Source organism: Nematostella vectensis, chromosome 9 (genome assembly GCF_932526225.1).
Source record: "Nematostella vectensis chromosome 9, jaNemVect1.1, whole genome shotgun sequence".
Lineage (NCBI taxonomy): Eukaryota > Metazoa > Cnidaria > Anthozoa > Actiniaria > Edwardsiidae > Nematostella > Nematostella vectensis.
In genome coordinates this window covers 1,613,802-1,641,790 of record NC_064042.1, presented here as the reverse complement: position 1 = coordinate 1,641,790, position 27,989 = coordinate 1,613,802, and the positions used below count along the sequence as shown (strand labels likewise).

The window sequence follows — 27,989 nt, the reverse complement described above, 5'->3', positions numbered from 1 at the left end:
TTTTCATTTGTTTTTACAACATGGTAATAAAGAAAGTCCTTAGAATTTATAAAGCTTCGAAGGAGACCAATGACCATGTGTCATAATCTGAATCAAATGACTTCTTTTACCGATACCCCGCTATTACTAAAACCTCATTTATACGGACTGATAATCAGGGGAATGAACTGTTTACAAAGACAGCCTTAAATTTAACCTCGTAATACGAACAGAGAAACCCTGAGTAAACTTGATATAAGAAATGTCTCAAAGTAAACCTCGTTATTACTGACAGAGAAAGCCTGGATGAGCGTGAAGGTGGCGTCATCTTCATCATCAACGTAATGATGGAGGCTGTAGACTGAGCTCGCAATTAAAAAAAAACATGCTTAGTTTATATTTCACAAAAGTAGGATTCCATCTCACAAAGTAACGTCTAAAAAGTTAATCTTCCTTATTGTGACGTCACTTCATTTCTAATTAAATATCAGAACATTTCGCGCGTGCAAAGAATGTGTTCTCCGCGTCTGCCTCATGGTTGACCTAAAATACAGAAATAATTCTTCAAAGATGTAATAATCAGAATCTAGGTATGTGAAAGTTAAAGGACTTTTGTTCTTAATGTATTTTTGGCGTATTTAACGTCGGTGTAAGGTCAAAACGCCGTGATGTCAAAGCGGTACGACTACGCCATGAAGCGTGGCAGAAAGAAGAAAACCCGAATGGAGGGACTCAACTTTCAAGCTTACAGTGTCCTCAAGAAAGACGATGATATGGATCAAGCGGGGCGCGCGACCGACAAGGAAATCCCGCGGACACAAGCTTGGCGCAATTTGACGGACTCTCCCCTGGGGGGAGATGTGGATTCGTCTCTTGCTCTCCACGCCGTACCCTTGGGTGGTGAGAAGGATAAATCGCAGATCGGCGACGAGCTGGGGAGTATCACGGATCGTATTTCCAAAGTACTGAACGAGTATGAATCTATGTACGATGACGACAAGGATTCGGTAAGAGAGGGGAATAGGATATTGGTGGTCTGGTTAGGGAGGGCTGAAAACACGTATGAATCTATGTACGATGACGACAAGGATTCGGTAAGAGAGGGGAATAGGATATTGGTGGTCTGGTTAGGGAGGGCTGAAAACAAGTATGAATCTATGTACGATGACGACAAGGATTCGGTAAGAGAGGGGAATAGGATATTGGTGGTCTGGTTAGGGAGGGCTGAAAACCCGTATGAATCTATGTACAATGACGACAAGGATTCGGTAAGAGAGGGGAATAGGATATTGGTGGTCTGGTTAGGGAGGGCTGAAAACACGTATGAATCTATGTACGATGACGACAAGGATTCGGTAAGAGAGGGGAATAGGATATTGGTGGTCTGGTTAGGGAGGGCTGAAAACAAGTATGAATCTATGTACGATGACGACAAGGATTCGGTAAGAGAGGGGAATAGGATATTGGTGGTCTGGTTAGGGAGGGCTGAAAACAAGTATGAATCTATGTACGATGACGACAAGGATTCGGTAAGAGAGGGGAATAGGATATTGGTGGTCTGGTTAGGGAGGGCTGAAAACAAGTATGAATCTATGTACGATGACGACAAGGATTCGGTAAGAGAGGGGAATAGGATATTGGTGGTCTGGTTAGGGAGGGCTGAAAACAAGTATGAATCTATGTAATCTCGGTAAGAGAAGGATATGAGTGGTCTGCTTAAGGAGGGCTGAACGGGTATTATCCCATACGTGCGACAACGGTAAGTGTTCATTAACAGAGGGTAGAGCGAGTAGGAAGGTAAAAGTCCTTCTTCTACTCCTGTTATATCCTTCTCACAGACCCTCAAGATTTCATGCATCAAGCCTACGGCAAATCAATATAACATTGAAAAATATAGTTTTAGTGTTATTTCTGTGCTTGTTTGCAGGCGTTCAATGCAGTACAGGAAAGTGTTTCAGGACAGGTAAGTCAGCGGCTGCTCCTCATGCGCATGCTTACCCCGCTATTACGAAAGCCTCGCTATGACGGACAGAGAAACCCTGAATACACCTGATATCAAGAAAAAATACTGGTTAATGGGATATCTCGCGTTGACGCACAATAATAGTGAAATTTGTTTTGCAGCTGACGATGGAGAATATCCTGTCGGGCTATCACACCTTGTGCCGCGAGAGGGAGGAGGTGAGACTATGAGTACCATCGCGATCTAGACAAGACGAGAGCGAGCGAGAGAGAGAGAGTTGTTGTTTTTGTTGTATGTACGTTCACCCTAACTCTTTTTTATTCCCCCCATCAGCTCCTGGAGTCCTTGCAGGATGTAAGTGTTTACGTGGACTGTCAATCATCTGTTGGTAGAGTTACTTGCTGGCAACACGTGCTGTGCTTGTGCTGATCACGTGCAAAAAATCACGTGCTATGGGTCAAATGTTATTCGCGTGATCAGTCGCGCGCAAACCACGCGTCACTTGACTTGCTGTTGTTCCGATAGCAAATCATGTGCTTAGGATCATGTGTTATCCACGTGATCAGTCGCGCGCACGCACCACGTGCTGATGCATTGATGTCTGGCACGTGCTTCCGATTTATATGTCGGTCACGTGATCAGCATTCATATTTTATCGCGATTCATATATTCTTGCAGTAAAAAGCTGTTTCTCGCGAATTCGTCTAAAGTCGTTGCGGAAATGCACTTTACTCCAAAATACAGCCTATATATTATTAGTGGGAAACTTATCGTTCCCAACCTGTATGGGTATGTGCCTTGATTTCCCTCATTCAGTTATCTCTATCCCCACGCGTACTTCGTACTACCTTTCAAACGCTTCAGGATAGCAGCATCTATTGCTCTAACAATCCTAGAGCCCGTGGCTTAAGTCAATTGTATTTTCTGTTGCTTGTTGCAGTCCTTAGACATGGATGAGGAAGATCTCTTAAACGAGGTAACAAATCATTCCCCTTGACTCATTTCATAAAATGCCTGATTCACAGGGTGTCGGGCGGGGTCTATACTTGCCCCAAATCGACTTCTCATAAGACGTGTGAGCCCCGGACTGGCAAAGCGTTTCTAAGGCTTAGGTGAAACGTTCATTTTACTGTTGCAAATACGAATGTATGCAAATGAGCATTTGCCTGCTAGCCGACTCTCTCATTCGGGCTTATTAGGAAATGTTTTGTTTTCGAATATTGGGACTCCTGTGGCGTGCGCGAAGACCGAGGTGCGCTGGGGCGAGGCAAAAAAGATCGACTTTTGTTCGTTTGCATTCATTTGCATTTGCGCATAAGAAGAACACCGTTTGCCCTGGCCTAATCTTCTTGATTTGTTCGCGCGCAATACCCGCCTAGTCACGACTGCGGAATCTCAACCCCTCATATGTTACGAGGTGTAGTTGTGAAGCTCTTGGCTTATTTATGTATTTTATTTTCAAATTGTCACGTGACTTATCCTTATTTCCAATTCAGCTGGAAAAAATGACAAAAGAAAATGCGATCTCTATGGAGGATTCAGAAAACGTTGTCAAGTAAGTTCTTGTCTATTTGTTTAATCTACTGGCAGAATAAGCTCGCAATTGCTTACACAGGGTCACGTAATGGTCGCACCAGGTCACGCTATCATCAAACAATGTCACACTTTTTACAGTAGAATCACTCTTCGATCGCTACAAGGTCACGCTATAAACACGGCAAGGTCATGCTATAATTACACATGGTCACGCTATATTCACGGAAGGATCACGCTATGATAACGGGAAAGTCACGCTGTGGTCACACAACGTCACTCTATGCTTTCACTAAGTCACACTATGGTCACATTTAGTCCTACATTGTCACGCAATATTCACCGCAGCGTCACGCTTCGTCCACACTAGGTCATGCTATGATTACACTAGGTCACGCTGACTACACTAGGTCACGCTGACTACACTAGGTCACGCTATGACTACACTAGGTCACGCTATGATTACATAATATGCTCTAACTACGCTTGAGTCACGGAAAGTTACGCTATGCCTTCTAGAAACAGGTTGAATGCAATATCGTGATCTCTTTATTAATTAATTTGTTGTATGATGTAGAGCCACATTTGAGAACGCCAAGATCACCACTGAGAAACTGAGACAACTCAACAGAGACATCATCAACATGTCCAAGCGAGGACAACCAAGCGATAAAATGGAGCAGTAAGTCTCCGAAACAGTGATTTTCACAGTAAATTTCTTTACAAATTTCTTTCCGGATATTTTGGCTTTTTCCTGTGCCCGTGTTACAAGTGGCGGTTCCCTTCACGCCACACCCTCCCCCCATTGGGATGGTTCCTCCCCTTAGGTATCCTGTCGCTCATGCTATCCCATGAGGTCTGCTTCGTTTCTTAACACCATTCTGAATAACAGGGAAAAGAAGGAGCTTGAAGAAGAGCTAGACATGTACAAGCAAATGGCGGTACAACAACGGGAAGACATGGACAACAGTTAGTACCCCGATATACTACTTACTACTTTGACATAATATTTTATTAGCTAGGTTCAGTGTACTGATATTTCTTGTAACTTTGACATAATTTATCTGCTAAGCGTACAGTGTAACTTTGACATAATTTATCTGCTAAGCGTACAGTGTAACTTTGACATAATTTATCTGCTAAGCGTACAGTGTAACTTTGACATAATTTATCTGCTAAGCGTACAGTGTAACTTTGACATAATTTATCTGCTAAGCGTACAGTGTAACTTTGACATAATTTATCTGCTAAGCGTACAGTGTAACTTTGACATAATTTATCTGCTAAGCGTACAGTGTAACTTTGACATAATATTTTATTAGCTAGGTTCAGTTTACTGATATTTCGTGTAACTTTGACATAATTTATCTGCTAAGCGTACAGTGTAACTTTGACATAATTTATCTGCTAAGCGTACAGTGTAACTTTGACATAATTTATCTGCTAAGCGTACAGTGTAACTTTGACATAATTTATCTGCTAAGCGTACAGTGTAACTTTGACATAATTTATCTGCTAAGCGTACAGTGTAACTTTGACATAATTTATCTGCTAAGCGTACAGTGTAACTTTGACATAATTTATCTGCTAAGCGTACAGTGTAACTTTGACATAATATTTTATTAGCTAGGTTCAGTTTACTGATATTTCGTGTAACTTTGACATAATTTATCTGCTAAGCGTACAGTGTAACTTTGACATAATTTATCTGCTAAGCGTACAGTGTAACTTTGACATAATTTATCTGCTAAGCGTACAGTGTAACTTTGACATAATTTATCTGCTAAGCGTACAGTGTAACTTTGACATGATTTATCTGCTAAGCGTACAGTGTAACTTTGACATGATTTATCTCCTAAGCGTACAGTGTAACTTTGACATGATTTATCTGCTAAGCGTACAGTGTAACTTTGACATGATTTATCTGCTAAGCGTACAGTGTAACTTTGACATAATTTATCTGCTAAGCGTACAGTGTAACTTTGACATAATTTATCTGCTAAGCGTACAGTGTAACTTTGACATAATATTTTATTAGCTAGGTTCAGTGTACTGATATTTCTTGTAACTTTGACATAATTTATCTGCTAAGCGTACAGTGTAACTTTGACATAATTTATCTGCTAAGCGTACAGTGTAACTTTGACATAATTTATCTGCTAAGCGTACAGTGTAACTTTGACATAATTTATCTGCTAAGCGTACAGTGTAACTTTGACATAATTTATCTGCTAAGCGTACAGTGTAACTTTGACATAATTTATCTGCTAAGCGTACAGTGTAACTTTGACATAATTTATCTGCTAAGCGTACAGTGTAACTTTGACATAATTTATCTGCTAAGCGTACAGTGTAACTTTGACATAATATTTTATTAGCTAGGTTCAGTTTACTGATATTTCGTGTAACTTTGACATAATTTATCTGCTAAGCGTACAGTGTAACTTTGACATAATTTATCTGCTAAGCGTACAGTGTAACTTTGACATAATTTATCTGCTAAGCGTACAGTGTAACTTTGACATAATTTATCTGCTAAGCGTACAGTGTAACTTTGACATGATTTATCTGCTAAGCGTACAGTGTAACTTTGACATGATTTATCTCCTAAGCGTACAGTGTAACTTTGACATGATTTATCTGCTAAGCGTACAGTGTAACTTTGACATGATTTATCTGCTAAGCGTACAGTGTAACTTTGACATAATTTATCTGCTAAGCGTACAGTGTAACTTTGACATAATTTATCTGCTAAGCGTACAGTGTAACTTTGACATAATATTTTATTAGCTAGGTTCAGTGTACTGATATTTCTTGTAACTTTGACATAATTTATCTGCTAAGCGTACAGTGTAACTTTGACATAATTTATCTGCTAAGCGTACAGTGTAACTTTGACATAATTTATCTGCTAAGCGTACAGTGTAACTTTGATATAATTTATCTGCTAAGCGTACAGTGTAACTTTGACATAATTTATCTGCTAAGCGTACAGTGTAACTTTGACATAATTTATCTGCTAAGCGTACAGTGTAACTTTGACATAATTTATCTGCTAAGCGTACAGTGTAACTTTGACATAATTTATCTGCTAAGCGTACAGTGTAACTTTGACATAATTTATCTGCTAAGCGTACAGTGTAACTTTGACATAATTTATCTGCTAAGCGTACAGTGTAACTTTGACATAATTTATCTGCTAAGCGTACAGTGTAACTTTGACATAATTTATCTGCTAAGCGTACAGTGTAACTTTGACATAATTTATCTGCTAAGCGTACAGTGTAACTTTGACATAATTTATCTGCTAAGCGTACAGTGTAACTTTGACATAATTTATCTGCTAAGCGTACAGTGTAACTTTGACATAATTTATCTGCTAAGCGTACAGTGTAACTTTGACATAATTTATCTGCTAAGCGTACAGTGTAACTTTGACATAATTTATCTGCTAAGCGTACAGTGTAACTTTGACATGATTTATCTGCTAAGCGTACAGTGTAACTTTGACATGATTTATCTGCTAAGCGTACAGTGTAACTTTGACATAATTTATCTGCTAAGCGTACAGTGTAACTTTGACATAATTTATCTGCTAAGCGTACAGTGTAACTTTGATATGATTTATCTGCTAAGCGTACAGTGTAACTTTGACATAATTTATCTGCTAAGCGTACAGTGTAACTTTGACATAATTTATCTGCTAAGCGTACAGTGTAACTTTGACATGATTTATCTGCTAAGCGTACAGTGTAACTTATAATAGCTCAACTAGGAGTGCTGACAATTCATGTTGCCTTGACATAATCGTTCTGCTAAGTGTACTAATATTCCGTGTAACTGACACAGGGCGGCTCAGTGTGACCAGGCAGGACCAGGCTCAGCAGTGGAAGCTGGTTGCCGGGGAAATGCTGGACATCGTCAAAGGAATCAAACTCGAGGGCAAAACAGGTACAAGCCAGCAATCCTTTGCTTACTGGGGCGTATCCAGGTGCATGGATCCATTTTAAGAACGGTGGTATAGGCAAGATTAAGGGAAATGGAATAATGGTATGAGTTGTGTTACTGGTAGGTTTTTGACAGCTCAATCACGAGCAGATAGACAGAGGAAAAAAATGGCATGAAATTTTCCAATTCTCAATATATAAGCTCAAGATTCCGCATACAAGGAGTTCCTCTGACCAAAAGCTTAATTCCAAATTTTAAAGAAATTTAGAGGATATGAAATTTAGATATTAGCGAGCAAAGTTGGCTTAATTTCTGATCAGAGCCCGATTTCTCCCTAAAAACGAGGAGAATTCATAGTTTGAACATTTGAAAATTGCACTTCAAACCTCATATCTCGAAGACGAATCCATTTCAAAAAAATACTTTTTGATATGTTGTTTTACATAACATAAGGAACCTCTGTGCAAAAATTCAAGCTTACCGAAGTTAACCAGACCTTATTTTGGGAAAACTTGCCATTTTTTGCTCTGTCCGAGCTGATAATAATGCATACCTGCACGTCTTCGTATTTCCGTGCCAGCAATAAAAGCCCCGCGCAAACACCGCAAACGCCAGCTAGCCTTACTGGCACCGCTATACTTGGTTGAACACACCGCAAAGGGAATGTGGACCTACCTCGCACCACCTACTAAAATGGTGTACAAACAGCGCTTGCATTGCTGGGCCAGTGTCTCGCTAGCTTTTTCTCATCAATGTTTGCACTGTTTACTTGAACCATGCGTATTTTTGCCAGATAAAGTCGAGCTAGAACGTGAACTAAACAAGATCCTCTTGACTCTGAATAGTCAGAACGAGTACATCGAGAGGTGAGACCTCCCTCCATTCTCTCCTTTTGGACGATACCTTGTTTTTCAAACTTAACATGTTTCACTCTTTTTCTTGCAGCTTGAAAAAGGAAATCGATAAGAGTGAAAAGGTGAGTATGAATTGGCCGTTTCTGACGGAGCCGAGAATTGGTTGGTTTTCAAATACGATCGGACTCGATCACACACGATCGCAGCTAATTCGACCGTACGATTGCAACCGCTCGCATTCCGATCCCGCACGATCGCAACTGGTCGCATTCTGATCCCGCACGATCGCAACCGGTCGCATTCCGATCCCGCACGATCGCAACTGGTCGCATTCCGATCCCGCACGATCGCAACCGGTCGCATTCCGATCCCGCGCGATCGCAACCGGTCGCATTTCTATCGCGCACGATCGCAGGGTGAGTTTCCATATAATCGCACACGATCGCAGGCTGAGTTTCCATGTAATCGTACACGATTGCAGGTTAAGTGTTTTTACAGACACAGAGTCCATTTCAAAGTGCATTTCGAGTCTTGCTTTTTCAACATTTCATTGGTTTCCGCCGTCGTTACGTCACCAAGATCACATGGCTACGTCTTAATCATTCAACATAAGACCTATGAGAGCGACGATTTGATTATCATGCTTTTGGTCATTGGCAAGCGGATGATAGCCGTTCATGATAATTTAAGTGGAGACCTTATTTTGATGATGATTATGTTAGTTAAATTAGTTAGTAAATTATGTTGATGATGAATTAAGAAATGGATATGGGAAATGGGATATGGGATATTGGAATGGATAGAAAGGATGGATAAAAATAGAGATTAATATGGCGGTTTTGGTGGTAGTCGGACTGGTAAGGACTTTGTTTTCCCTTCACTAGAACGTCAAGAACATTGAACGCGAGAAAACCCGACTTTACAATGACAAAATTCTTGTGGAAGACGAGTTACAGACCAAGCGACTTGAGGTCCAGCAGTGCAAAAAGGTAAGCTAAAATAGCCTCTGCCAGCCGCCATTTTGTCATCCTAGCAAAAAGTGCCAAGTGTGAAAAAGCATCCATTTCCATCGTCTGGTTTGGTCAAGTCAATGCGATATTTTCGATTACTTTTGTTAAATAAAGTATTAAGCTTTGTTTTAAGATGGTTATTTCTATAGTTTAACACATTACGTGAATGAAAATAGTAACAAAGGTGTGGCTGGTAAGAGGAATTTCAAAAGGCAGGAAACATGCCACACGCGATCGAGGTAGAATCTCACGTGAGCCAGGTGGGATTTACCACGGGCTCTAGGATAGTTGGAGCATGGGATGCTACTTTCCTAAAGCCCCTGGTTAAATGGAACGGATGCGGTGAATTAAACTAAAAATTTCCTGTAGTGATGTTGTAGTGATGCTTGTACTAGTCTTAAACGTTTGCTGCCAATCCTTATTGTAAAATCTATGCTTCTATGCTTCCAGTACATCAAGAAGCTTTTACAAGAAAAGAAAGATGATAAGAAGATTCTCTCTACAGAAGATGGCGTCTTACTTGACCTTGATGATGACGATGACGAAGAGGTAAGACATGACTGCTATCTTGTCCCCTACCTCCCCACCCCCACCCCCTCTTCTGAAGAAAAAAGTGAAATGTGACTCTGCATCGCTTTCTTCCTTTCTGTGTTCGTTCACGGGCGGATTAAGAAGTTAAAAAGGAGGGGGGGCGAAGCAAGGTTTTCAGGGGGGTCGGATTTATTATTTTTTTCTTGGATTTCATAATATTTGTTATTTTTAAGCCAAAAATCTTTAAATAGGGGAGCGGGGCATCCCTTGTTCCGCCCCTGGTGTAAATTTGCCCAAACGGACTGTGTGGGTCAACTTGTAGTCTTGTAGATTTACTTAACTAATCTACCTGCATAAAGAGTATCTCCAATACTCTCCAAGCTCTCTCAAGCTCTCTCTCCCTCAGATACCGCCTTGACTGTTCTTTATGTCGCTAATTCCTTCTCTTTATGTACATTGCCGTAGTTTTCCTCTGTTTCCAACTCCTTTCCCTTTGGCTCTATTTTTCTCCTTGAAGTTCTTCATCTGACCTCCGCATTTACAGATGACGACCTTGGCACAAGGCCGTGCCAACAACACGCATCTACTGCAGGCTCAGATCAGGGACCAACGAAGCAAAGCGCTGAGATTTGAGGAGGTAAATACGTGTTTTTAGTATATAAAACTCGGGAACCTCGCAAAAACAAGAGATGTAATCGGTTGAGAAACTCGGGATAAAATGCAATATACACCTCCTAGGAGGTGGATATTTCATGCGCCCCGAAATAAAGCAAAATGGCTGTGTAACAGCCGATTTGCAAGTGTTTTCGAAAATGAAATTGTTCTAAAGCTCGTTTTATATACTAAAATAGTTAATTTCGGCGGATAGTGGCTTTAAAAAATCTACCTCAATGGAAATAGTATAATTGTTAAATACAGTATGATGATAATAATTGTCACGCTTATAGATATGCTGCCATACAGTGGTGGTTATGGCGAAAATATTCTCTTATAGAGTTTGATCAGAATTTTATCACAAAATGTTTTCAATGTTGAATGAAAGTAATAACAAAAATATGGCTGACAAAAGCTCTTTAATAACGGTTGATTAAGAAGACAGTCATTTGACAATTGACAAAGCATATAGTTAGCAATAATTTGGATGTTCCCTCCAATCTTCTTATAAGAAATTTCATTCCACGGAGACATCTCTTATTAAGGTGCAGAATGACATCTTATGTGCCATTGATGGTGGAAAATCGGTATTGATGCTACTGCTTGACCTGTCGGCGGCATTTGATACCGTTGATCATTCCATTCTTCTTTCACGTCTCTCATCGAGTTATGGCCTGACTGGCAATGTTCTCGCTTGGTTCCACTCATACCTTACATCCCGCAAACTGTATGTACGGGTTGAGGACTGCAAGTCATCTTTGCGTAGCCTGGAACGAGGTGTTCCTCTGTCCTAGGCCCGCTACTCTATCTTGCCTATACTTCGCCCAATGCTCAGATCATAGCACGACATGGCATTCTATACCACCTTTATGCGGATGATTCACAACTTTACGTTTCTTTTCGAGGTAATTCACAAGATGAACTTTTGATGGCTAAAACTAAAGTTGAATGTTGTGTTCATGAGATCAATGCCTGGATGGTGCATAATGGGCTAAAACTAAATCATGATAAATCAGAACTTATTCTTTTTTCCTCCAAGTTCTGTCCTGCCCCAAGTCTTGAACATGTAAAGGTGGTTGATGAAATCATCAAACCTGCCTCCGCTGCATGGAATCTGGGAGTAATTCTTGAGTTTTTCTTTTGAAGATCATCTCAAAACGGTATGTAAATCTGCAAGATTCCACCTCAGAAATATTGGCAAAATTAGGAAGTACCTTGACAAGAATTCCACAGAAATACTTATACATGCCTTTATCAGTTCAAAACTAGACTATTGCAATTCCCTCCTTTACGGATTACCTGACTACCAAATTCATAAATTACAACTTATTCAAAACACAGCTGCTCGCATTATCAGCTTAACAAAAAAGACTGAGCATGTAACACCTATCCTGCAAGATCTCCACTGGTTACAAGTAAAGTACCGGAAAATTTTTAAAGCTTTACTGGCCGTTTTTAAATCTCTCAATGAAATGGCTCCACTATATATTAAAGATCTATGCAAGTATAAAACTCATTCCCGATCACTACGGTCTGCTTCTCAACAATACCTTCAGGTCAAACGGGGCAATTTGAAGACCTATGGTGACCGCGCCTTTTCGATTGCGGCTCCTAAAGTATGGAATGAGTTGCCATTTTACTTAAGGACAATACAAAATCTTAATACTTTCAAGTAATGCCTTAAGACTCACCTTTTTAAAGAAACATTTAATTTATAATTAGTTTAAAATCAATTTTTTTAATATCACTGTTAATTATACATTACATATATATATATATATATATTTTAAATTATAATATCGATTTTTATAAATGTAACATTTCTTATTAGACACAATGTGTTGTCAGGGTGATTTTTAATTTTTAATTGTGTAATGTTTATTTAATTGATATATAATTGTAAAGTGCCTAGGGCAATTATTGATGAGGCGCTATATAAATGCTGATATTATTATTATTATTATTATTATTATTATTATTATTATTATTATTATTATTATTATTATTATTATTATTATTATTATTATTATTATTATTATTATTATCATACCTGACGGTCAATACGCACCTCTCCGTCCTATTAAGAAAGACAAAGAAAGCAAGTATTGAGTAGGTTTTTTTAGGCGAGCCTTATTCTCGCAGTTGGACGCTCTGTAGTGCCTGTGCCTCTCACCACAGGTTTCCCGGTCGCTCTGTAGTGCCGGTGCTTCTTACCACAGGTTTCCCGGTCGCTCTATAGTGCCTGTGCCTCTCACCACAGGTTTCCCGGTCGCTCTGTAGTGCCTGTGCCTCTCACCACAGGTTTCCCGGTCGCTCTGTAGTGCCTGTGCCTCTCACCACAGGTTCCCCGGTCGCTCTGTAGTGCCTGTGCCTCTCACCACAGGTTTCCCGGTCGCTCTATAGTGCCTGTGCCTCTCACCACTGGGTTTTGGGTTCAATTCCCCGGTTCCGACGTGAGTTGAGTTGGTTTTTGCCTTTGCTTCGAGAGTTTTTCTCCGGGTTCTCTAGCAGATCTAGGCAGTGTTCCGTTGTCAGGCATTAGTTACATGGTGGCTGCCTGACGCGCATGCCTGTGCTTTCGACTTGACCACCTTGTTTTTTTTGGATTCCAGTTGCTGACGTTGCTGAGAGAGTGATTCACCTCCTAAATCTTTTATTTAGTTTAATTGACTTATATACAGACTTATGATTTATAACTGTTGATCTACAGCAAAACAAGGAGCTGCTGAGGCAGCTTGCTGCGTGTCAACAAGGAAACCAGCAAGAAAAGGTATGGGAAAAGAAGAAAAGAAAAAGAATCGTGTGAGCGCACGTGAAGAAAGAGAGCAAGCGTTACTGCCGTTTACATTATTCTGCGAGCTTTCGCCAATAACCTTTACCTGCTAAACTGATTTCTGGCTCCCATCGCTCAAACCACGGGAATGACATATGGTGCTTTTTATTTGGTCAGTGCAGAGATGTGACGTGATTGGAAACTATTTTATTGCCGCCGAATGAATATGCTTAAAGGGTTTTGAATGACTGAAGAACTCAGAAGGCGAGAGAGAAAGATAGAGAGATTATTGGCGAGAGTTCGCAGATTATCGAAAACCGCAGTAATTGTCCTAGCATCTCGAAATTGAATACATTTTACGATGAGACAAATATTTAAAAATAGTTTGCCACTTTGCTAACGTGATTACTAGATGTAAATCTATAGAAAGTTGACAGTCAAGTTGACTGTCTATTCATTGTTTAGGCGACCTTTGCGTCGTCTTCTTTAAGAGCAACTTCACCTTTTAAAAGCTCTATTCTTTTTGTCAGAGCAAAGAGCAAGTTGCCGTGGTAACTGTTGCTAAGGATGGTGACTGTGAGAGCTGTAAAGAAATGAGCGCGAGGCTGACAGAGGGTGAGGAGTTGCTTAAACAACTGACGAGCAAAAACGAGAAGCTGTTGGCCGACTTGAACGACATAGGGGAACAGCTCTTTGACACTAGCAAGGTGAGGTTTGCTTTATCAATCTCCTTGTGATCTTTGTTATATGGGGAACCTTTCGTTTCACTTTGATAGTGCGACGCGCGCTACCGTGGCCAACAAGAAAATGTTTATAAAAAGTTTATAACTAAGTAGCCTGTAAAAACCAAAAGTTTGATTGACACAGACTGCATAGAAGAGTTCCGAGGGGCACTGAATACTTTCTTTGCCTCGCTTATTGGCTATTGAAGTTTGTGTTGGCTTACTTCCCAAAACTTTTAAGGTTGCCACGGTGGTTATGGCGAAAATATTATCTTATAGAGTTTGATCAGAATTTGATCACAAAATGTTTTCACTGTTGAATGAGAGTAATAACAAAAATATGGCTGACAAAAGCTCTTTAATAACGATTGATTAAGAAGACAGTCATACCTGACGGTCAATACGTACCTCTCCGTCCTATTAAGAAAGACAAAGAAAGCAAGTATTAAGTAGGTTTTTGTAGGCGAGCCTTATTCTCGCAGTTGGACGCTCTGTAGTGCCTGTGCCCCTCACCACAGGTTTCCCGGTCGCTCTGTAGTGCCTGTGCCCCTCACCACAGGTTTCCCGGTCGCTCTATAGTGCCTGTGCCTCTCACCACAGGTTTCCCGGTCGCTCTGTAGTGCCTGTGCCTCTCACCACAGGTTTCCCGGTCGCTCTGTAGTGCCTGTGCCTCTCACCACAGGTTTCCCGGTCGCTCTGTAGTGCCGGTGCCTCTCACTACAGGTTTCCCGGTCGCTCTGTAGTGCCTGTGCCTCTCACCACAGGTTTCCCGGTCGCTCTGTAGTGCCTGTGCCTCTCATCACAGGTTTCCCGGTCGCTCTGTAGTGCCTGTGCCTCTCACCACTGGGTTTTGGGTTCAATTCCCCGGTTCCGACGTGAGTTGAGTTGGTTTTTGCCTTTGCTTCGAGAGTTTTTCTCCGGGTTCTCTAGCAGATCTAGGCAGTGTTCCGTTGTCAGGCATTAGTTACATGGTGGCTGCCTGACGCGCATGCCTGTGCTTTCGACTTGACCACCTTGTTTTTTTTGGATTCCAGTTGCTGACGTTGCTGAGAGAGTGATTTACCTCCTAAATCTTTTATTTAGTTTAATTGACTTATATACAGACTTATGATTCATAACTGTTGATCTACAGCAAAACAAGGAGCTGATGAGGCAGCTTGCTGCGTGTCAACAAGTGAACCAGCAAGAAAAGGTAAAAAGGTGGAGTGTGAGAGTGAGTGTGAGAGTGAGAGTGAGTGTGAGAGTGAGAGAGAGAATGAGAGAAAGAGAGTGAGAGAGAGAGAGTTTATAACTTAGTAGCCTGTGAAAACCACAATTTTGATTGACACAAACTGCATAAACTAGAAGAGGGGCAATAAACACTTTCTTTGCCTCGCTCATTGGCTATTGAAGTTTGTGTCAATGAGATAGCACGTTTCCCCTATCCCTATTGGCTAACTTCCCAACTTTTAAGGTTGCCACGGTAGCGTGCGTTGCATTGTAATTGCTTTCCAGATCTAGTTACTAGCACGGTGGTTAGGTGCCCCATTTTCGAGGTTGGGTTGAAGGGGATAAACAAGGAAACACGAACAACCTTCTGGGTTGTTTTTAAGAGATAGGAATGCGGCCCTTTGACATTTTTGCAGACCTTTTACTAATTATTCTTCTTTCTTTTAGGAGAACGCGGCACTGAAGTCCTCTCTGGAGAGATCTCAGCAAGATATGAGACAGACGCAGCCCTCCCCGGGTGAGTACACATCTTGCCAGGGAGGTGTGAGTTCGGAGACGCAACTGGATCGTGTAAACGTATTTCACGCTTCAATGTTTACTCATCCGCATTTATTATTGAAAGATCATCAAATACTATCCTTTTCCCATATGCTACGTATGACTGCGCAAACGTTTTTCACGATACGAGTCCATTGTTTCCGAGTGAAATGGATATTACCTTTTTTACGTACTTCGAACGATCTTAGATTCACGAGGTTATTTTCCTACATACTTTTGTGCCAAAGATGTTTTTATCAAGAAATTTGTTTCTAAAGTGATGGCGTGCAGCAAAACTATAAAACCAATACAGTTGTATCTCCAGTCAGGCAGTCAGGCACCTTATATGGTCAGAAGCCTTATATGTTTAGAAGCCTTATATGGTCAGACGCCTTATATGTTCAGAAACCTTATATGGTCAGGTACCTTATATGGTCAGAAGCCTTATATGGTCAGGTCCCTTTTCTCGCTGTAGTACGTGTCTTGTCTTACTTGCCTTACCTACAAGTATTGTGTTAACGTTCCGCACTTTACGTACTTTGTTTTTGTTTAGCGCCATCAAGTCCCGAAAGGACGAGTAGTGAGTCGTCGACCGATTCCAGACCAGCAACACCTGTTTTTATCGAGGACACACCGGCCAAGAAACCCGGCAAGACTACTACATCGCGGCCATTACAAGCGCCAAAGTCACGAGCGCCGAAACCGAGGAAAAAAGAGGCTAAACCTAAAGCTGAGTCAAAACAAAAGACAGCAAAGGAACCGGAGAAGGCTAAGGAGAAGCCTCAGGAGAATGAAGAGACAAAAAGCAAGCGCCGCGCGGCATCTTTCAACGAGACCAGGGAAGAGAAAGCCCCGTATGTCAAGGTTCGCGAGGCAAAGCTGCTCTCGTTGTGCGATAAGGTACGTCACATCCGTTGAAATTCATAAGGTACGTCACATCCGGTGAAATCCATAAGGTACGTCACATCCGGTGAAATTCATTAGGTGCGTCACATCCGTTGAAATTCATAAGGTACGACACATCCGGTAAAATTCATAAGGTACGTCACATCCGGTGAAATTCATAAGGTACGTCACATCCAGTGAAATTCATAAGGTACGTCACATCCAGTGAAATTCATAAGGTACGTCACATCCGTTGAAATTCATAAGGTACGACACATCCGGTGAAATTCATAAGGTACGTCACATCCGGTGAAATTCATAAGGTACATCCGTCCGGTGAAATTCATAAGGTACGTCACATCCGGTGAAATATTATAAGGTACGTCACATCCGGTAAAATTCATAAGGTACGTCACTCCCGGTGACGGAATGTCACAATGGTCAAATGTGGTAAGATAGGTCACTTCCGGTGTAATCAATAGTATTCAGTAAGAAAGGTACTTCACATATATATTATGAGGTACGTCACTTCCCGTGAAATGTTCGCCAAAAGGGAGTATAACCATATGGGTGCGAAAAAGTGCGGTGTGCTTCTCGCATTTTTTATTGTGATGAAGTAGTTCTCTCTCAGTTCAAGCATTGTACTAGATGTTCTAGTTACACTCTGACTTATGGCAAAGTTACATTGAATTTCTCAGCTATACTACCGCTGTTGCATTATACGCTGCTAGCCTGGATGAAGACTCGGCGCTTAAACTGCAAATATTTCTCCCTCAATCAAATGTGTTGACTCGCAAACGTCTTACTTTCAAACCCGTAAAACGGAATTTGATTAGTCGGAGGCCTCGAGTTTGAGTCTTATTTTCTTCACGAAACTTTTACTAGCACGATAAACACCCGTTATTTCCTTGATAACATCGTAGAGAATAGCTTACGTAGCCGGCTCTGTTTCCTTTGAGAGCAGACCAGAAATTGGCGCATCGAGCTGTGTTATTTCGAGAGAGTATCCGTCACGAAGGCGAGGCTCTGTGCAGGAAAGCGAGACTCGCATCGCGCTACGCGCTCAATGTAGCGTTTCGCGCTCCTTTGCATGTGAATCCCCAAGAGCCAAGCTACGCTGGCTCCATAGAGAATGGGTTATTCAATAACCCATTCTCTATTTTTAAAAGAAAGAACGAAACAATCTTCGTTGATAATCGCTACGTTTTGGCGCCTTTTTGGACAACACACGCGTGTATGACGTCATCAAGTTTGATTGATGGAATAGTCTTTTGTAGTTTGAAGGTTTTAGTTTGCCCGTACCAACGCAAACGGCGGTAAAAGGGCTGTATCGCTTGAACTTATTTTCCACAGGGAACCCAGACGTGTAACCGTGGTCGACTGGAGGCCATGATGTCGGGTGGCCATCGGAGGGAGTCGGTGGGGTCGTGGAAGGCTGATGGGAAGAAGAGACATTCCTTGGCTGACGCCATCATGTCTATCGCCCCGCCCCCTGTCATAGAACAGGAGACGTCCAATGCGATGAGCACTATACGTGAAGAGGTAGAACCTATCATCTCGGCCGCAGCCAGTAAATCTCGTCAATTTCCTAAATTGTGTTTTGATTTGTTCTCTAATATTTCCATTGTTCCTATCAGCCAAGCAAAGGTGGTTTTTTTGCACTAACTCGATAAGAGAGTCTCTGTCAGACGCCATTTTGTCAATTAAGTACCAAGTGCGAGAGATTCAATTTCCATCGGCTGATTTGCGGGGGTCGTAGCGTTGTTTTCGATTGAATTTCGTAAATGGAGCGTTGTTTTAGATGATAATTTCAAAACTTCATCTTTTATTGAAAACAATAACAAACATGTGAAAGACTTTTTTAGGTAATATATGATTCCCCATTCCATTTCTATCCACAGGTTGACCGACTCTGTGAGGACATATCTGGTTTCGTGGAGTATAGCTATGACTTAGTAGAAAAGGAAGGTGGGTCGAGTGTCTGGATCATTAAAAGGCCTTTTACTCTATTATCAGCTATAATATGGAGTGTCTTCTGGATCATTAAAAGAGGCCTTCTATTTTATTATCAGCTATAATATGGAGTGTCTTTTGGATCATTAAAAGGCCTTCTATTTTATTATCAGCTATAATATGGAGTGTCTTCTGGATCATTAAAAGAGGCCTTCTATTTTATTATCAGCTATAATATGGAGTGTCTTCTGGATCATTAAAAGAGGCCTTCTATTTTATTATCAGTTATAATATGGAGTGTCTTCTGGATCATTAAAAGAGGCCTTCTATTTTATTATCAGCTATAATATGGAGTGTCTTTTGGATCATTAAAGTTCCTTCTATTTTATTATCAGCTATAATATGGAGTGTCTTCTGGGTCGTTAAAAGGCCTTCTATTTTATTATCAGCTATAATATGTAGTGTCTTTTGGATCATTAAAGTGCCTTCTATTTTATTATCAGCTATAATATTGAGTGTCTTCTAGATCGTTAAAAGACCTACCGTTTGCTATTAGCTTTAAATTTCGAGTGTCTAGGTCGTTAAAAGGCCTTCTTTTCTGGTATCAGCTACGACTCTCCAAACGCAGGCTGAGAAGCATCTGGGGGAAGAGGTGGCGAACGAAATTGCTGCTCAGGAGGAGATTGCAAAGGTAACAAGGCTGACACTCTAAGGTAGGGTGGGATGGGATGGGGTAGGGGGGAGGGCACAAGGGTAACAAGGCTATACGGCCCGTAGTTTAGTAGTGACACTCTAAGTGAGGGTGGGGTGGGGTGGGGTGGGGTAGGAGGGCACAAGGGTAACAAGGCTGTATGCCCGTAGTTTAGTAGTGACACTCTAAGGGAGGGTGGGGTGGGGTGGGGTAGGGGGACACAAGGGTAGCAAGATTGCACGGCCCGTAGTTTAGTAGTGACACTCTAAGGGAGGGTAGGGAAGCAAGTAACAGAACCATGAGACCGTATTGACACCACAAGGGAGGGCGGGTCTGTAGGATGTAAAACGTACGGATCAGTGTAGACCATAGGGCCCTTAGTCTTGGGGGATCCCCGCACAGGGTTTTCTCCTCATAATCAAGTATGTAACCTTATCAGATTCGTTTTTCATTACCAGCCTGATTTAGAATCATTGCCCTCAATAAACGATCGACGCCAGTCTCTTGGAGGTCACAGTCACAGACGGCGGAGCACCGTGTTGAACCTGGACACGAGACGTGGGACATTACATCAAAGAGAGGCACAATGCTTATTATACTTTCAACGAAAGCAATCTGAGGGATATCATGGACCGGAAGTTGCCTTACCGGAAGTACAATCAGACCATGAACACATAGGAAAGCCTGTGGAGTCTCGAGTGGCCTGGGACGAGAAGAAAGAAGGTAGATACGAAGGGAGAAAGGAAGGGAGATACGACTGCATGGATGGATGCATAGAGATATTGGCGAGGAAATTAAGTAGGAATGACTGAGCAAAGAATTGGATTGTGGTGTGGAGGGGTATGAGAAGAAATAAAACAAATAGATAGGGCGGGTGCTAAGAGCAGGGAAAAGAAGGGAAGTATTCAGCAGCGTTCCCAGGATTGTCCGAGGGGGGTGCGCAGTCATAGGTATCATATGGAAAAAGCATAGTATTTGGAGATTCCTTAATAAGAAATGACCCACTTGTGGCCGCCAAGGAGGGTGCGTGCGCCTGGTATTGCAAGAGAAACAGAAATAAGATGTATTTTTTCAGGGTCTGAAAATGACTGGCGGCCAGAAACTGCGCCACTTTCGGCCGCCAAGGGGGGTGCGAGCGCCTGTTATTGCAAGAGAAACATAAATAAGATATATTTTTTTCAGGGTCTGAAAATGACTGGCGGCCAGAAACCGCGCCTGTCAGTGTCAATATATACCTGGTGAGGGACGAAGTGAAACTACACATCAAGAAAATGGCTCAAAGCGCTATCAACAGTGAGTCGATCATTATCCAATTACCCCTCTACCCCTTTACACGACCCGGGGACAAAAAGAAAAACGAAAACAAAAAAAACACAACATTGAGAATTCAACAGATTTACGTGGTAATGCGCTCTGTCTAATACATTTTATCCGTTTTCCACCAAACTACGACGTGGGAACTCTGTTTCACGGTTTTACTAATCTATGTTCCGTTGTCAAACATTAGTCTTATGGTGGCTGCCTGCGGCGCCTTCAATGCCTTCGACTCGACCACGTTGTACATCTGCGCTCTCGTAATTCAGAAGGAGGGTTATTAGCTAAAAATCAATTAAATGTATGTATTTCTGTTTTTATACAGTTTTGCAGTCAGCTGGCGAGGTATTCACAACACAGTTAAACAGCAAGGTATCACATATTATAACAACTCAAAAACGTGACACTGGCATGATGACATGATGATACGTGATCATGATGACATGATGCCTGATTATTAAGGATAATTACCATATAATGGTATTCAGTTGAGTCAGTAATTCACAGCAGTCACTATCCACCTTATAGGTGGGCGTGTATGAGAAGTTCTACGACATGTGGAAACAAAATCGTCAGGTGGGTTTCACGCTTATGCATGATTCAAACGTTGCGCTGCTGGCGTGCCAAATCTGTGTTCACACAAATACATCGGGTTCAACGTTGATTCAGCCGTCGTAGGTTGCAAGTTGCCTTATAGGTTGCAAGTTGTCAAACTTGAATGCTGTAGAGTTTCTGCTGCACAAAATTAAAATGAATATGGTATTTGATTCTGCACATCGAAAGCTGGACGTTTGAATCGGTGTCGTGTTTTTGTCGTGCAGCACGACTAACGCGGCCGCACGTTAGTGTCGTGCCGAGCTTAATTGATTCAGTCGTCGAACTGTTCATGTGCCCAGGCACGGCAGGAGCGTAACGAATAACTAGGGCCTTAGATATTTATGGCACCTACGCCATAAACATTTGCTTTATGAAGTAACGGATTTATTTAAAGATGTAATTAAATTAAGCGTGCCATTTTTTTGTCTTTTTTAAGGTTCGGCGCCAGTCCATTTCGAATCGTGGGCATGTTCCAGTGGTGGGGAAATCGGTGAGAACCGAAAAGCTTTTCTAGTACACTAGCCACATACAGAGGGCGATATCTTGATATCACTATCAACACGGAAATGGACAGAAAGAATGCCCGCTATATCCAGAAATCTTAAAATCGAGTTTTTTAACATTTCATCCGAAATGTTGATCGTTATGCAGGTATTATATTCATATAAGCAGAGCCTGCCTTGTATTATGTAGATTACCAGAGGATTAATATCTCACTATTTCAGAATTAATATTTGCCTGTTATTATTTCAGCTTCTCCCCACTGTCCAGTCAGTTGAAAGGTGAGGCTCTACGATGCGCGTAGCTAGGAATGACGTGCGCGTAGCTAGAGATGACGTGCGCATAGCCAGGGATGACGTGCGCGTAGCTACAGATGACGTGCGCGTAGCTACAGATGACGTGCACGTAGCTAGAGATGACGTGCGCGTAGCTAGAAATAACGTGCGCGTAGTTGGGAATGACGTGCGCGTAGCTACAGATGACGTGCGCGTAGCTAGAGAGAACGTGCGCATAGCCAGGGATGACGTGCGCATAGCCAGAGATGACGTGTGCGTAGCTAGGAATGATGTACGCGTAGCTAGGGATGACGTGCGCTTAGCACATGCACGCATGTTTTCCTTCATTTTTTTTGGCCGCCCATCGCATAATTAGAAGATTACATACAATATTTAGAAGTCCGCTTCAATCATTTTTCTGCATTTTTGGCAGTTGAGAAATCTTACGGAAATTCACGATTAATTTTTTTTCTTCGTTTTTCGCGCCAGCCATTGTAAATAGGCCTTAGGAACCCTCGTTTTCTACTACGACAGGCATCCACACGGGCTCGCCCCCGTCTCCCGTAGACCATTTAGACAAAGGACAATGTTTTCGCTACACACTTTGCGATGAGCATATACTCACCTTGCGCTTGTTCTAGAGTGCCTAAATCCCACGAGAAGGAGGAAGGAACAGAAGGCAAAGAAGTCGATTATGAGGTTAGACTTAGACAAGGAGCCATTCTTGTCGACAGAGCTCCTCCGGCGGTCAGCATTACCGAGGAGCTCTGAAAATGGACAAGGAGCTAGATTACCCTTCCCAGTATCAATTAATCGCGTGTCGTTATTCTAAGTTTAAGTATACCCGCATCAGTGTGTTTAAAACATTTATCTCTTGGATACCAAAACCCTAAAGTCCCCCAAGTCCCCCCAAGTCCAGCGCGAGTATCAACAAGACAAAGGAAATATCCAAATACGGTGTTCACACAGCGCAGGGTCTTGCCAACATTAAAGGCTCTGTTTGTACCTTGGGCTTTAAAAAAACTTCTATGGAACCCATATCCGCATGTGCCTTTCGTTGATTATTTAACTTGATACATCTGAAGTTGTTTTCTAGGACTCTCAGTCAAACGGCTCGCAGTGCCAATCGTTCTCGCTACATATCTTTTTCTGAGAACTGCTGTTTCTCTTACAGGACCCCGGGTCACTCTTTCCTCACATTAACACGGCCGAAGCAAAATCCGGCAAAAACATGGCGATATCAACAGCAATGCTGTCAAACAAAGGTATCATGATGATTGGCAACAGCGCAGCAGGCCCCGCCCCCGCCACTGCCCCTTCTAGCCAGCAGGGTGGGGGCAAACGGCGATCCAAACCATCGTCGTACTCGCGCAAGCAGCAGCTGATGAGGCAAAAGGACCGAGTCATGTACGGAGATGCCCGGATGCTGGAGCTGAGCAGTATGCTTGTGGATCAGGGAATCAGTAAAAGGTAAAGACACGAGTTGAGTAGTGTGGATTATGGATCAGGGAATCAGTAAAAGGTAAAGCCAGGAGTTGAGTAGTGTGGATTATGGATCAGGGAATTAGTAAAAGGTAAAGCCAGGAGTTGAGTAGTGTGGATTATGGATCAGGGAATTAGTAAAAGGTAATAAAGCTAGGAGTTGAGTTGTGGATTATGGATCAGGGAATCAGTAAAAGGTAAAGCCAGGAGTTGAGTAGTGTGGATTATGGATCAGGGAATTAGTAAAAGGTAATAAAGCCAGGAGTTGATTAGTGTGGATTATGGATCAGGGAATTAGTAAAAGGTAATAAAGCTAGGAGTTGAGTTGTGTGGATTATGGATCAGGGAATCAGTAAAAGGTAAAGCCAGGAATTGAGTAGTGTGGATTATGGATCAGGGAATTAGTAAAAGGTAAAGCTAGGAGTTGATTAGTGTGGATTATGGATCAGGGAATTAGTAAAAGGTAATAAAGCCAGGAGTTGAGTAGTGTGGATTATGGATCAGGGAATTAGTTAAAGGTAATAAAGCCAGGAGTTGAGTAGTGTGGATTATGGATCAGGGAATTAGTAAAAGGTAAAGCTAGGAGTTGATTAGTGTGGATTATGGATCAGGGAATTAGTAAAAGGTAATAAAGCCAGGAGTTGAGTAGTGTGGATTATGGATCAGGGAATTAGTTAAAGGTAATAAAGCCAGGAGTTGAGTAGTGTGGATTATGGATCAGGGAATTAGTAAAAGGTAATAAAGCCAGGAGTTGAGTAGTGTGGATTATGGATCAGGGAATTAGTAAAAGGTAATAAAGCCAGGAGTTGAGTAGTGTGGATTATGGATCAGGGAATTAGTAAAAGGTAAAGCTAGGAGTTGATTAGTGTGGATTATGGATCAGGGAATTAGTAAAAGGTAATAAAGCCAGGAGTTGAGTAGTGTGGATTATGGATCAGGGAATTAGTTAAAGGTAATAAAGCCAGGAGTTGAGTAGTGTGGATTATGGATCAGGGAATTAGTAAAAGGTAAAGCTAGGAGTTGATTAGTGTGGATTATGGATCAGGGAATTAGTAAAAGGTAATAAAGCCAGGAGTTGAGTAGTGTGGATTATGGATCAGGGAATTAGTTAAAGGTAATAAAGCCAGGAGTTGAGTAGTGTGGATTATGGATCAGGGAATTATTAAAAGGTAAAGCCAGGAGTTGAGTAGTGTGGATTATGAATCAGGGAATCAGTAAAAGGTAAAGCCAGGAGTTGAGTAGTGTGGATTATGAATCAGGGAATCAGTAAAAGGTAAAGCCAGGAGTTGAGTAGTGTGGATTATGGATCAGGGAATTAGTAAAAGGTAAAGCCAGGAGTTGAGTAGTGTGGATTATGGATCAGGGAATTGGTAAAAGGTAAATACAGGAGTTGAGTAGAAAGTTATGGATAAGGGAATCAGAAAAGAGCAAAGTCAGGAGTTGAGTAGTGTGGCTAATGTATCAGGGAATGACAAAAACGTAAAGACAGGAATTCGTGTTATTTGAGTAGTAGTTAGGTGGGGTATTCAAGTTATGAGAGTTCGAGTTAGTTGGCGAATTTAAGTTACAAAATATGAACCGATTTCAATAAAGGTTGTCAGTGCGAACGGCTAATGGCAATTGCCAAATGGAAGTTCTACGACCGAAAGGTGTCTATGGGTAGCAATCATTTGAAAATAAAGGTGATAAATAAACTCAAGCGATGTCAGAACCATATATTAGTTATATTAAATGGTTAGCTAAAATATTTGTTCCAAATTTAATTTAGAAAAATAAAAATGGTTTATATTTTTCTGAATTTGAAACAAATATTTTGGAATCCATGGGCCCTTTCGGTCTTAGAACTGCCATTTGTTAATGGCCATTTGCCATTTGCACTGGCAATTTTTAAATAGGTGTATAAATTGTACTGTACCTATAGAGGCACTAAAGAGCTGAGAACTAATGTCAATCGATACAGTTGATGGGTCACGAAAGGGTAAATCGACGTCACTGTAGATGTCCCCCCTTTTTAATGTTGTGCTTCTCATATTTCAGCCATTCTACTGTCGGTTTCGCTTATGGTGGGGCACTAGAAATGTCTGGCGGGGCTCGCATGCAAGGCTTCAACCTCCCCTTTATAGCGCAGGCCATCGGCCCTGTCCAATCCAAGGCCCCGGCTACATCCGGGAGACTTGACGGAACCAAGCCGGCGACTGCCAGACTGAACATGCACGCGCAGACGGGGGAGAGTGCTCAAATAGAACAGAGATCCAGCCACGTGTCTTTTGCACCGGTGAAACATATAAATGCATTCATTCGTTTGAATTTTTTATAGTGCGACGCGCTTCCGTGGTCGCTAATTTTAAGTGTTATGGTGCGACGCGCACAACCATGGCGACTTATACAAAGTGTCGTAGTTTGACGTGCGCTACCATGGCGACTTATACAAAGTGTCATAGTTTGACGCGCGCTACCATGGCGACTTATACAAAGTGTCATAGTCTGACGTGCGCTACCATGGCGACTTATACAAAGTGTCAAAGTTTGACGCGCGCTACCATGGCGACTTATACAAAGTGTCATAGTTTGACGCGCGCTACCATGGCGACTTATACAAAGTGTCATAGTTTGACATGCGCTACCGTGGCCACCAATACAAAGTGTTATAGTGTAAAGCGAGCTACCGTGGCCACCAATACAAAGTGTTATAGTGTAACGGCATTACGTGGCATTACGCATGATCCAGGTTATAATCTCAGATCTAAATCTAAATCTTATCAGAGGCCTACTAATACGAGTCGTTTCAACGAGTTCGTTACTGTTAAATATGCTAATTACATTTGATTAATTGTAGTTTATTGTATTGCTTATTTGTATCTCTGACTCACCTGTAATCCAGTCTATACTGCGAAAGGTTGAATTAAACTCATTATTATTATAACGCGCGCTACCAAAACAAAGTGTTATAGTGCGACGCGAGCTACCGTGGCAACCAATACAAAGTGTTATAGTGAAACGCGAGCTACCGTGGCAACCAATACCAAGTGTTATAGTGAAACGCGAGCTACCGTGGCCACCAATACAAAGTGTTATAGTGCGATGCGCGCTACCGTGGCCACCAATACAAAGAGTTATAGTTTGAGAATCAGCTTTTGACACGAGCTTCATAATGCAGAGAAGCTAATACGTCATTTGTTTGCTTTCTAGGCCACGTGGAATCATCGTCAATCTATCCCACGGTATCATTCGTCAAATGAAGTGCCGAGCACAAAAAAAGGAACAGCAATGGCGGCCACTAAACTGCCACTTCTACCCATCAACACTCTGTTCAATACCATGTAAGGGCATCGAGGACATGAGGACCTCCTTATAAGGGCACCATGACTTCTTTGTAAGGAAACACCATATGTATAATGCCATAAACTAAAAAAACCCGAAAGAACTTTATCTGCGCATCAATGTAGTGAATATTGGAATCATTTGGTCCACTATGTTTTAAGAGCATGGCCAAATTTGTACGTGATCCTGCCGTATATAGAGATCAGGGATGTATTGAGGATCTTATAAATCTATTAATCACAAATGGCATATCAAGGAAGCGGCCGTATCTATTCATAAAGTACATTTTTCTTGAAGATATTGATTGTCTCGTCGAAAAGTGCACAAAAATGGAATACCACATTGTTGTTATTATTTCCAGTACATACCTTGTGGGTGTAATTTGTGGTTGTAAATAAACAAATGTATATCTCGAAGGTGGTACTTGGATCGTTCAATAAACGGTGTCGAAGCAAACTAAGGTAATATAAGAACTTCAATGTCTTTGGAGCAAGCACTTAGTAAAGGTCGGGAAAATGGTTTTTAGTTAAATCAATAAGTTCTTGTGGTTATATTTCATTCATGATGTATCAAATTAAGATAATAGGATATAGACATGCGGTGTTGTTTTTCCTGTCTCGATTTTCGCTCTACTCCATATAAAAGATATTCGTCTGGCCTTAATTCCCCATTGTTATCTTCTATTTGCCTAATCTCACTAGTGCGGCAGCAAAGACAATTCAGTAGTTATGCTTCTACGTTGACGTTAGTGGTCAATCTTTTAGTCCTTTTAGCCTTAATAACCAAAAGCCTTCACTTTGTTGCTTTTGATATGAGGATAATAGGTTTACTGGGTGGGACCACCCTTAACACGGTTTTATCATTCTTGTGGTCACGCGGGATGTGATAAATTACGAACCTGCTTTCATGTAGCCTTCAAAATGCCAGATATTTATCAGCTTATTGACGCAGAGTAATGTTAGTTATTTTTGTATAAGGCTGTTTTGTAGATTAACCAGTGTCTGTAACGACATCGATTGTCAGTGCATATTGACTTAAGTTAAAAATTTTTCTAAACACTTTCTAGCAAATGAGAAAAAAGCCATTACCAATAAGTGATAGAATCGTATTTCTAATTGAGTAAGAGTTAGAAGGAAGTGAATTTACATTTCTATAATGATCATGTGAATCGTAGTTAATAATGTGAATGTCAAGACACATTAGACTCCTTAACATTGTTAGGTTTTGGTAAGCATACGTCTCTTATGGTTTCAGCAT

The 27,989-nt window shown here is 41.5% G+C and overlaps 1 protein-coding gene across 3 annotated transcripts; it reads left to right on the top strand.

The window, feature by feature from the left end:
- LOC5500976 (neurofilament medium polypeptide) lies at positions 1-27,145 on the top strand. 3 transcript variants are annotated; one of them, XM_032369345.2, is made up of 32 exons: positions 1-986; positions 1,907-1,942; positions 2,104-2,160; positions 2,276-2,296; positions 2,883-2,918; positions 3,439-3,497; positions 4,053-4,157; positions 4,368-4,444; positions 7,325-7,426; positions 8,217-8,289; positions 8,369-8,399; positions 9,162-9,266; positions 9,738-9,836; positions 10,363-10,455; positions 13,183-13,242; positions 13,776-13,952; positions 15,100-15,159; positions 15,624-15,693; positions 16,267-16,613; positions 17,952-18,140; positions 18,500-18,566; positions 19,160-19,242; positions 19,701-19,965; positions 20,425-20,535; positions 20,882-20,928; positions 21,085-21,132; positions 21,590-21,643; positions 21,907-21,935; positions 22,571-22,628; positions 23,104-23,399; positions 25,449-25,686; positions 26,601-27,145. In XM_032369345.2, the coding sequence occupies exons 1-32, from the start codon at positions 648-650 to the stop codon at positions 26,733-26,735; spliced, it is 3,567 nt and encodes a 1,188-aa protein (XP_032225236.2). In that variant the 5' UTR covers positions 1-647; the 3' UTR covers positions 26,736-27,145. The 3 variants fall into 3 exon arrangements, with proteins under 3 accessions (XP_032225236.2, XP_032225234.2, XP_032225237.2); XM_032369343.2 differs by lacking the exon at positions 1-986 and adding an exon at positions 996-1,595; XM_032369346.2 differs by lacking the exons at positions 1-986; positions 13,776-13,952; positions 15,100-15,159 and adding an exon at positions 996-1,595.
- Positions 27,146-27,989: the final 844 nt, after the last annotated feature.

What these genes read in the sequence shown, in the direction of transcription:
- LOC5500976 (XM_032369343.2), top strand. Translation starts at nt 1,050, where the DNA reads ATGTACGATGACGACAAGGATTCGGTAAGAGAGGGGAATAGGATATTG. An exon ending in ATGATGACGATGACGAAGAG is followed by an intron (nt 9,837 to 10,362) that starts GTAAGACATGAC and finishes CCGCATTTACAG; the next exon opens with ATGACGACCTTGGCACAAGG. An exon ending in ACTGTCCAGTCAGTTGAAAG is followed by an intron (nt 21,936 to 22,570) that starts GTGAGGCTCTAC and finishes CGCTTGTTCTAG; the next exon opens with AGTGCCTAAATCCCACGAGA.